This window comes from Rhincodon typus, unplaced genomic scaffold (assembly GCF_021869965.1).
Source record: "Rhincodon typus isolate 14 unplaced genomic scaffold, sRhiTyp1.1 hic_rhity00004110, whole genome shotgun sequence".
Taxonomy (NCBI): Eukaryota; Metazoa; Chordata; class Chondrichthyes; order Orectolobiformes; family Rhincodontidae; genus Rhincodon; species Rhincodon typus.
The window spans coordinates 1-11445 of record NW_025969748.1 but is presented as its reverse complement, the minus strand read 5'-3'; the positions used below and the strand labels follow the sequence as shown (position 1 = coordinate 11445).

The 11445-nt window shown below is 53.0% G+C and overlaps 1 protein-coding gene across 1 annotated transcript; it reads left to right on the top strand.

The window, feature by feature from the left end:
• Positions 1-2667: 2667 nt before the first annotated feature.
• On the top strand, positions 2668-5625 carry LOC109925728 (gastrula zinc finger protein XlCGF52.1-like). The gene has a single exon (XM_020525645.2). The coding sequence runs from the start codon at positions 2668-2670 to the stop codon at positions 3973-3975; it is 1308 nt and encodes a 435-aa protein (XP_020381234.2). The 3' UTR covers positions 3976-5625.
• The last annotated feature ends 5820 nt before the right edge of the window (positions 5626-11445 follow it).

Sequence of the window (11445 nt, the reverse complement as noted above, 5' to 3'; positions counted from 1 at the left end):
GCTGAATGAGCGTAGCACTGTCGGAGGGTCAGTGCTGAATGAGCAGGCACTGTCATATGGTCAGTTCTGAGTGTTGTTTTCCTGAGGAATTTTCATGCCTGGATGGAAATGAGTAAGAAAAGGATCTGTCCTGTCGAGAATGAAATAACACCAAGAGCTGCCTGTTTAACAAGTCCTCACACCAGTCCAACACCAATGCATTTTGAACACTATTATTGAGTCACACAGCACGGAAACAGATCATTTGTTCCAACTTGTTCATGCCAATTAAGTTTCCCAAACTAAACTCGTCCCACCTCCTTGTGTTTGGAATGTTAGGAATTCCACATTCAGGGACAGGGTAGAGGCCATTCACCCATCATTCAGTGCTAGATATCTGACCAGAACAATACAATTAATCTCATAGTCCCTTGCTCTGTTCCTCTAACTCAGCTGAACACTCCTCCCCATCTCTGAAACAGAATCCACTCTCTCCTATCCTCTCTCTCTCACTCTACCCCCTTTTCCTCTCTTCCCTTCTTCTTTTCTATGCCATCACTCTCCCTCTCCCCTCTCTTTACCTCTTTCTCTCTCACATCCGTCCCCCAACCTCCCTCTCTTTCTCTCTCACCTGTCTCCCACTCTCTCTATCCGCTGCCTCCGTCTCTCTCCTTCCTTCTCCTCCCTCTCTTCTCTTTCTCCCTCTCTATGTCGCTCTTCAACTATCTCTCTCTCTTTTTCTCCTTCTGTCTTTGAGTGTCTCCTTTTTCTGTCTCACTCTCTTTCTCGTCTCTCACTCCCTGTTTCTTTCCTATCTCTTTCTCTGTCCCTTTCTCTAACACTCTGTCTCTCTCCATCTACCTTTATCGCTCTCTCTACCTACCTTTCTCGCTGTCTCACTCTCTTTCACTCCCCCTGTCTCTCTCTCGATCCTAGGAATATAAACATCTGCCGACCGCTCGGAATCTCCCCCCGTGGCCGTGAGAGGTACCAGCGGAATGCAGTTGCCTGCCAACGGCGACTTTGGTTGTGTGAATGTGGGAGGGGAACAATGGCGACCCTTCCGTCCCGGCGGCCCCCGCGCGCTTGAAGGTGCTCTGTCTCCGGGGCTGGGGGCCGCGCTGCGCCTGCGCCGCATTCACCCCCTTGGCCGCCCCGCTGCACGCCGGGATGCTGGAGGACTGCGGGATCGCGGAGCTGGGAGGAGCAGCGGCCGAGGCTGGGCGCCCGGGCTCCGGGAGAGACGGAGGTAAAAGCAGCCCCCGGGGGGGTTCTCCCCAGGGCTTTACCCTCCTCCGCGGGGTGAAAAAAAGGCAGAATGCACCCCTTTAAAGCGGAATGCATCTCCTTAAACGGGAACGCACCTCCTTAAAGGAGAAAGCATCCTCTTAAAGGGGACTGGAGCCCCTGAAAGCGGAATGCACCTCCTTAAAGGGGAATGTAGCCCAATAAAGCGGAATGCAACTCCTTAAAGGGGAATGCAACCCAATAAAGCGGAATGCAACTCCTTAAAGGGGAATGCAGCCCAATAAAGCGGAATGCAACTCCTTAAAGGGGAATGCTACCCAATAAAGCGGAATGCAACTCCTTAAAGGGGAATGCAACCCAATAAACCGGAATGCATCCCCTTATAGGGGACTGTAGCCCCTCACAGTGGAATGCACCTCCTTTAAGGGGACTGCAGCCCCTCAAAGCGGAAGCACCCCCTTAAAAGGGACTGCACCCTCCTAAAGGGGAAGAACCCCCCCCCCACATTAAAGCAGAATGCATCCCCTCAAAAGGGCAGTGCACTCCCTTTTGGAGGAACACAGCCCATATAGGGCTCTGCATACCATTAAAAATCAATACACCTCCTCTTCACCCATACACAGGGTGGCGATTGAGGAGGGGGGCATAGAGAGGGTGGAGATTGAGGAGGAGGGGGGGGGCGTCAGAGTGCTGCTGGGGTATGTTATTTGACCATGTTCTGACATCACTCTCTCTCTTCCTCACCACGCCCTCCCCTCCCCCAGTGCCCTCAGCTTCTCAATGTCGGAATTTGAGCCGCTTGACCTTCGACCCGGGATACCGATCCTTCAAGAGGGCTTCTGGGCCGAGCGGACGCTAATGGACCACGGCAAGGGATGGGAGGAGGCCCCGGAGAACGGAGCAGAAGATGAGGGTCCGAGACCACCCGAGGTGGATGGAGGACACAGGACGGAGGAGGGGGAAGGGGAGGATGTGTTGGTCGGGAGGCAAACACCGGAGGTTGAGGAGGTGGCATTGACCATGATAGGTATTGACGAGGACCAAGGGGGCAAAGAGAAGGTGGGGATTGGGGAAGGGGTCAGAGAGAGGGTGGTTATGGGGGACAGATTCAGAGCGAGGGTGGGGACTGAGGAGGGGGTCAGAGTGCAGCTGGGGTTGAGGGAGCGGGACATGGAGAGGTTAGGGATAGGGGAGGGGGTGATTGAGAGGGTGGGTATGGGGGAGAGATTAAGAGAGTGTGTGAGGACTGAAGAGGGGATCGGAGAGAGGTTAGGGATCGAGGAGGGGGACATAGATAGGGTGGGGATTGAGGAGGGGTTCAGAGTGCGGCTGAGGTTGGGGGAGCGGGGCATGGAGAGGTTAGAGATAGGGGAGGGGGACATTGAGAGGGCGGCGGTTGAGGAGGGGGTCAGAGTGCGGCTGGGATTGGGGGGGGGGGACATGGAGAGGTTAGGGATAGGGGAGGGGAACATCGAGAGGTTGGGCATCGCGGACCGAGTTGTGTCCGGCCATTCATCACCCTTGGGGGTTACGGCAGAGCTGGTGGGGGAAGGGGGAGGCGGTGGGGACGATGACAAGCCCCTGAAGTGCTCGGTCTGTGCCAAAGGCTTCCGTTACCGCTACGGGCTGGAGCGGCACGAGTCCACCCACCGCACAGAGAGACCCCACAAGTGCCCGCTCTGCGGCAAGGCCTTCAAGCATGCCTCGGGCCTGGTCAACCACCAGCGCATCCACGCCCAGGAGCGCCCGCACGCCTGCCCGACCTGCGGCAAGGCCTTCAAGTACCGGTACTGCTTGGCGCGCCACGAGTGTGTGCACAGCCAGGAGCGCCCGCACACTTGCCCAACCTGCGGCAAGGCCTTCAAGCACCCATCGGGCTTGCTCAAGCACCAGCGGGTGCACACCCGCGGGCGGCCCTTCGTGTGCCCGGTCTGTGGTGCTGCCTTCACCCACCCCTCCATTCTCCAGCGGCACCAGGCGGTGCACGCCGAGGACCGGCCCATCCGCTGCGAGGAGTGCGGGCGTGGCTTCTACTACCCATCGGCGCTGAGGAAGCACCAGCAGAGCCACGGCAAGGCTGGCGTCGGCGGGGCCCCACCGTACCTGCGGACGTACCGGGCGCCGGGGGCTGGCGCGGTGCCGCCGGACCTGAAGCCGTGCAAGTGCGCCGAGTGCGGCAAGGCGTTCAAAAAGTCCTCCGATCTGGTGATGCACCAGCGGGTGCACACGGGCGAGCGGCCCTACGTCTGCGCCCTGTGCAGCAAGGGCTTCAAGCAGCCGTCGGGCCTCATCCGGCACCGGATTGTGCACACAGGTGAGCGTCCCTTCAAGTGCCCGGTGTGCGAGAAGAGCTTCACCATCCTGTGCACGCTCAGGAAGCATCAGAGGCTTCACACCGGTGAGAAGCCCTTCCAGTGCCCAGACTGCGGCCAGCGCTTCACCCAGTCTCACCACTTGGTCTCACACCGGCGCATCCACACCGGTGAGAAGCCCTTCGCCTGCCCGGTCTGCGGCAAAGCCTTCAAGCAGCCATACCAACTGGTGGAGCACCGGCGCGTCCACACGGGGGAGAGGCCTTTCGTCTGTCCTGTGTGCGGCCGCGGCTTCATCCAATCGTCCCACCTCAAGACTCACCAGCACCTCCACACCGGGGAGCGGCCCTTCAAGTGCGGTGACTGTGGCAAGGGCTTCATCCTGTCCTCGCACCTCATCAAGCACCAGCGCATTCACGCCAAAGAGTCCTACTGACTGGGGAAGGAGGGGGTGGGGGGAGTGCTGTTGGTGGACGAAAGTGTTATGGACCTTCACCGGGAACAGCACGTGCCACAACAACACCGCACCACGGGGGCCGACGCTGAGACAACCGGCAACAAGCGGGAAAAGAACAGACATCACAGACAGGATAGAGATTGTTGACACCGACCAGGGTTGGGAATCGCTGTCACTGACTGGTATCGGGAATCACCGACACTGACCGGGATCGGAGATCATTGCCGACACCGATCACCGACCGGGATCGGAGATCGATGACACTGACCGGGAATCGCCGACCGGGATCGGAGACGCCGACCAGGATCGGGAATCGCCGACACTGATCACCGACACTGACTGGGATCGGGATCGGGAATCGCCGACACCGACCGGGATTGGAGATCACGACACCAACCAGGATCGGGAATCGCCGACGCCGACCAGGCTCGGAGATCACCGACCGGGATTGTGAATCGCTGACACCAACACCGACTGGGATTGGAGATCACCAACTGGGATCAGAGATCATCAACCGGGATCGGAGATCGATGACACCGACCTGTATTGGGAATCGCCAACACTGACCGGGATCGGAGATCGTCAACACCAACTGGGATCAGAGATAGCTGACACCGACTGGGATCGGGAATCGCCGACATCGAATGGGATTGGAGATCATTGCTGACACTGAACGGGATTGGAGATCACTGACACCGACCGGGATTCGGAATCGCCGACATCGCCCGGAATCGGAGATCAATGACACTGACTGGGATCGGAGATCATCAGCTGTTCCTCAAGATCACTGCAGTCACTGCCCCCCCCCACCCCCAACCCTCTGACCCTGTGGACCGTCCGCTACTGAGCTGTTGCCCCTGGATGCCTGTACTTTTTTGAATACTCTCCCTTTGGAAAGGGGAATGTTGAACTGAGAGTGTTGCCTGCATTGCCAATGTGGAAGCCATGTGTCTGTGATCGACTGAAAACTGGACCTGAGATGATAAGTAGCGAACCCCAGCCTGACCCTGGGACTCTGTCACTTGCCCTCAGTATCATCCCTTCCCAAAGAGTGTCCCAACGCCAACAAGGCACAAGCCAGGAGGGTGAGGGAATACTCCCCACTTGCCCTGGATGGGTGCGTCTCCAACAACACTTGAGAAGCTCAACACCATGCAGGGACAAAGCAGCCCCCGCTTGATTGGCACCACTCCCACTCATAAGGAGAAAGATTCTTGTCCTGGAGGTGGTTCAGAGGAGATTTATTGCTGGTATGAGGGCTGGGGGAGGGGGTGGGGTCTGTTTTATGGGAAATGTCGGAATGTCTGGGCCTGTATCCTTCGCGAGTTTTGAAAAGGTAGAGGTCATTCCTATTGAGACATGGAAGAAGGAGAGAGATTCACAGGGTGGAAGCTGAAAGGGTGTTCCCCCACCTTGGGGAATTTAGAATGAGGAAGGGGAGGGGGGACACAGTTTCTGAACGAGGGGTCTCCTGTTTCGGAGGGAGATGAGGGAGGAATCTCCTCTCTCTCAGAGGTGTGAGTCTGTGGGATCCTCCCACACTCTGCCCCAGAGAGCGATGGTGTGGGGGCTGGGTCATTGAATGTACCCGAGGCTGAGTGAGGGAGAGTTATGTCGGACCAGGGAGTCGAGGGGTACAGGGGCAATGGTGGTGGAGGGAACGGAGAGGAGGGGGTAGGTGAGGTCATTGGATCATCCACCGCCTCTATTGAATGGGAGAGCAGGAACAAGAGGCCAAAGGGTCTCCTCCTGACCCCATTTCTGATGATCTGACCCTCCCCCCCCACCCACCCTCAGTCCCTCTATCATTAACGCACAGCAGCAGCAGTGTGTACCATCTACAAGATGCACTGCAGCCATTTGGTGCGGTTCCTCCCACTGGCAGCACCTTCCGAAACCTGCCACCACTTATTCCCCCCCTCCCCCTTCCCCCCCAGGAAGGTCCATCAGACATGGGAGTAGGCCATTCAGCCCGTCGAATTTGCCCTGCTATTCAATGAGATTGTGGCTGATCTGATCGTCCTCAGCTCCACTTTCCTGCCTTTTTCACACCATAACCCTTGCTTCCTCTTCCTGATTTGAAAATCTTTATCTGAGCCTTGAACACCCTCAACGAGCCAGCCTTGACAACAGCCCTCTGTGGTGAAGAAGTCCACAGATTCACGCCCCTCGGGGAGAATAAATTCCCCCTCATCTCTATCTCAGACTTTCAGATCCTCACCATTCTCTGAGTCAGAATGCTTTCCCTCACATCCGGTATAAACCTCCTGCCCCTTCCCTTCAACCTCTGCCCTCCCACCCTGGTCATTGAACCCCTTCCCCCTCATCAAGGGGAAAAGTTTCTTCCTGTCTCCCTTGTCCATGCCCCGCCCCCTCATCGTTTTATACATCTCAATCATGTCTCTCTGTCTCAATCTCCCCTGCCCTAAGGGGAACAACCCCCATCATTCCAATCTTTCTCCATGGTGGGTTTTCCAGAACCAGGGGACAGGGTTTGAGGATTCAGGGTAGACCATCTAGGATGGAGATGAGGAGACATTTCTTCACCCAAAGAGTGGTGACCCTGTGGAATTCATTACCACGGGGTGTAGTTGATGCCAAAACATTGAATGTATTCAAGAGGTGGCTAGATATAGCACTTGGGGCGAATGGGATCAAAGGTTATGGGGAGAAAGCAGGACTAGGCTGTTGAGTTGGACGATCAGCCATGATCGTGATGAATGGTGGAGCAGGCTGGAAGGGCCGAATGGCCTCCTGCTCCTATCTTCTGTTTCTATCATTGAAACGCTCCAATCCCTAAGGCAACATCCTGGTAAATTTCCGTCTGCATCTTCCGCCAGTGCTGTCGCCTCCCTCCTAGAATGTGGATTCCAGAACTGCACGCAACACTCTCGCTGTGTGGCCTCACCAACGTGTTCATACAGTTCCAGCATCGACTCCCCCCCACCACCTTAAACTCTCGCCTAATAGAAGCAAGTGTCCCCCACTCACCTTCCTAACCATTTTATCCACTTGTCCCGTTACCTCCAGTGACTGGTGTATACACACACCAAGGTCCTACCTTTCCTCGCTTCTTCCCAGGGCCCTAGTGTCCATAATGTATTCCCTTGCCTTGCTTGGCCCGCCCAAGTACATCACTCCACACTTATCTGCATTGAATTCCATTTACCACCGATCAGTCCATATGTACCCCGCTCTGTAATCTGAGCACCTCGCCAGTTTTTGGATCATCCATTGACTTATTGATCGACCCTGCTGTGTGTGAGTGTAAGTCATTTGCATAAACAGCAAGGGCCCCTGTGGGACTCTACTGGACACACTTCCAGTCGGACAAAACATCCTTCAGCCATCACCCCCTACTTCTGCCACTCAGCCAAATTTCTTAGGACCCCATGGGCTTTTTTTTCAATCATTCACAAGATGAGGGCGTCGCTGGCTAGGCCAGCATTTACTACCCACCCCTAGTTGCCCAGAGGGCAGTTAAGAATCAACCACATTGCCGTGGTACTGGAGTCACATGCAGTCCAGACCAGGTAAGGATGGCAATTTTCTTCCCTGAAGGACATTCGTGAACCAGATGGGTTTTTCCAACAACTGACAACGGCTTCATTGTTTATCATTAGACTCTTAATTCCAAGTTTTAAAAAATTGAACTTAAATTCCGCCATCTGCCATGGTGGGATTCAAACCCAGAACATTACCTAGGTCTCTGGATTGACAGTCCAGTGATATTACCATCCCCTCCCCTTGCCTTTGCTATCCATTTCTTTGTACCGCAAGCCTTGCTGAGTTCCTTACCATCAAAAGCATTGCCCCCATCTACACACCTAGTTGCCTCTTTAAAAAGTTCAATTGAGTTGGTCAGACACGAGACCCGCTTGAAGCGAAACCGTGCCAGCTGATTGCGATAACTATTACCATTCTCTCTGTGCCTCCAATCTCCCTCACTCTCGGACATTTTCCTGGCTGTTCCCTATTCTGCCCTCCACCTCTCCCACAGGATCATTTTTCCAAACTCTCCGTCCCCCTTTCCAGTTCTGAAGAAGGATCCAGCCAGACCCTTTTCTTTCCCCATGGACGCTGCTGGACCTGCAGAGTTTCACCAGCAGTCACTGTTCTTTCTAATCACACTGAAAGTGGGCGCCTGATTCTCAATCCTCCTTCGCCCATGACCAAGATTCTCACACCGAGTAGTTCACAGCCGTCATGTCTGCCAAACTCTTGTGTCCCTATCCCACAGACTTTGTGTATTCATCCAACGTGTACCTACCTACCCACCATCAATCTTGCTTCCTCCCTTTTCTGTTTCTCCTTAAACTGAGGTTCCAGTGAGGGAAACGATGGTGGGATTTGCCAAGGATTTTGCCTTTGTAGTGCCCAAGTGTACTTAGAATCCCTTCACTGTGGAATCAGTCAACACTGACGTTCCAAAGAACATCCCACTCAGTCTTCCCACCCACCCACCCCTCCCCCCTCAACCCGTAACCCTGCATTTCCCATGGCTGACCCATCTAGACTGTACATCCCTGGACATTATGGGGCAATTTAGCGTGGCCAATCCACCTCAACCTGCACATCTTTGGAGTGGGCGGAGGGGGTAGGGGCGTGGAGAGTGTGTGGGGGGAACCCGGAGGGAACTCATGCAGACACAGGAGAACGTGCAAACTGTACACAGACAGTTGTCCGAGGCTGGAATCAAACCCGGTCCCTGGGTGTTGTGAGACAGCAATGCTGACCACTGAGCCATCCTAACAGTCTAAAGAAGACACTACTTAGAGACGAGCTGTGACCTTTACAATGACAACTTCTGTCTGTCTGTCTCTCTCTTTCCCAAGATCTTTGCCCTGAAAACCTTTAACAAAAAACAAAAGAACAGATTAATTGTGTTTTTAGCTTTGAGTATAGTCTAGGAGTGCACATCAAAACCATGGAGAGATGTGCTGTCTGCATGCTGTGTAGATTTACAATCATTGTTCTGAGAGTGGCAGTTCTTTAATAAACTTACACTGACCACATCATCTGAGAGTGCAGTGTGTGAATATCACTTACATTGGAGACAGTCTGATTATGAAGGATTGGGGCTGTGGAATTAATTTAGTGTAGGATAGCGGGATTTGTTTGAGGATTGATTCAGGGCTATGGGCAAAGAGAGCGGTGCAGTGGAATTACTTTGGGTTTGATACAGGGTTATGGGGACAGCGGGGCAGTGGGATTAGTTTGGGGTTCGATACAGGGCTATGGGGAGAGAGCGAGGTAAGGGGATTAATTTGGGAATTGAAAATCCCTGTGTGGGTGTGTGGAATTAGTTTGGGAATTTGTAAGTCCTTGTGTGGGCGTGGGATAACTTTAGGAATTGATAAATCCTTTTGTCAGAAAGGATTAGTTTGGGAATTGGCGAATCACTGTGTTGTGTGGGTGGGGGATTTGTTTGGGAATTGATAACTCAATGTCTGACAATAGGATTAGTTTGGGAATTGGCAAAACCCTGTCTCTCTGTGTGTGTGTGTGTATGTGTGTGTGTATGTGTCTAGTTTGGGAATTAGCAATTCCCTTGTGTACACGTGAGATAGTTTGGATAGTTTGGGAATTGGAAAATCCCTGTGTGGGAATGTAGGATTAGTTTGGGAATTGACAAATCCCTGTTTCGGGTTATAGGACTAGTTTGGTAATTGGTAAATCCCTGTGAGGATTTAATTTGGGAATTGGTAAATCCCTATGTGTGGGAGTATATAATTAATTTTGGAATTGGTAAATATCTGTGTATGGGTGGATGGGAATTTTTGGTAATTGGTAAATCCTGTGTGGGAGCTAGTTTGGGAATTAGTAAATCTCTGTAACACAATGGAATTAGTTTGGGAATTGGTAAATCCTGCTGTGGATGTGGGATGAGTTTGAGAATTGGTAACCCCTGTGCGTGGGAATTGGTAAATGCATGTCTGATAATGGGATTAGTTTAGGAACTGGTAAATCCCTGTGTGTGGTTGGGGGATTTGTTTGGGAATTGATAAATCTATGTCTGGCAATGGGATTAGTTTGGGAATTGATAAATCTCCGTGTTTGCATTTGGGATTGTTTTGGGAATCAGAAATCCCTGTTTTGATGTATGGGATTACTTCGGGAATTGGCAAGTCCTTGGGTGAGATTAATCTGGGAGTTCAAAAATCCCTGTGTTGGCGGGCTGGAGGGGCCAGGGGTCTGTTAAAGTCCCTATCTGCTTTGGGCTGAAGCGGGCGGCTCAGGTGCAGAGCCCCCGCCGGCTGCGGCGCATGCGTATTGCTTAGAAGGGGGGGTGAGGCGGGCCGGACGGCACGCAGGCGCAGTAGGAGAAGGTTAAGAGAGCGGAAGGGGCGGCGCATGCGTACTGGAAAAGACCGCAGCTAGGGTGAAAATCAACAGAAAGGGGGAAAAAAAGAACAGGTAACGGCTGGGACTATACATGGGTCTGACTGTACCAGGATTATACAATGTCTAGGTCTGTTTGCTGCAGAGTCCGACTGTACCTGGGTCTGTATGCAATGGGCTCTGACTGTACCAGGATTACACTGTGCCTGGGTCTGTCTGCAGCAGGGTGTGATTGTACCCGCGCCTGACTGTACCTGGTTCTGTCTGCAATAGGTTCTGACTGTACCATGATTACACTGTGCCTAGGGTCTATGTGCAGCAGGGTCTGGCTGTACCTAGGTTTGACCATACCTGGGTCTGTATACAATAGGTTCTGACTGTACCTGGGTCTGCCTGCACAGTTTCTGACTGTTCCAAAGTTTGACCGTACAAGGGATCTGATTATCCCAAAATCCGACTGTTCCCAGATATTGCTTTGTCAGGGTCTGACTGTACTAGAGTCTGACTGTACCATGGTCACTCCATACCAGTTCTGTCTGTACCAGGGTTTGCCTTTATCATAGTCCGAGTGGACCAGAGTGTGTCTGTCACTGTGTCTGACTGTCCCAGGGTCTGACAATCCCAGAGCCTGACCCTGTCAGGGTCTGACTGTACAAAGGTTTGACTACCCCCCCACGGTCTGACTGTAATAAGCTTTGTCTTTTCCAATGTCTGTGTTAGAATCTGTCTGTACTGGGGCCTGACCTTTCCAGATTCTGTCTGCAACAGGGTATGATTATTCCAACGCCTGTTTGTACCACAATGTGTCAAAACCAGGATTGGACTGTCCCAGAGCCTGACTGTACTAGAGTCTGAATATCCCAGAAAATGACTGTGCCACAGTCTATTTGTGCCAGATTATATCTATTATATCTTTACTCAGAGAGTAGTAAGGGCGTGGAATGCCCTGCCTGCAAAAATAGTAGACTCGCCCACTTTAAGGGCATTTAAATGGTCATTGGATAAACATATGGATGATAATGGAATAGTTTAGGTGAGATGGGCTTCAGATTGGCTTCACAGGTCGGCGCAACATCGAGGGCCGAAGGGCCTGTACTGCGCTGTAAT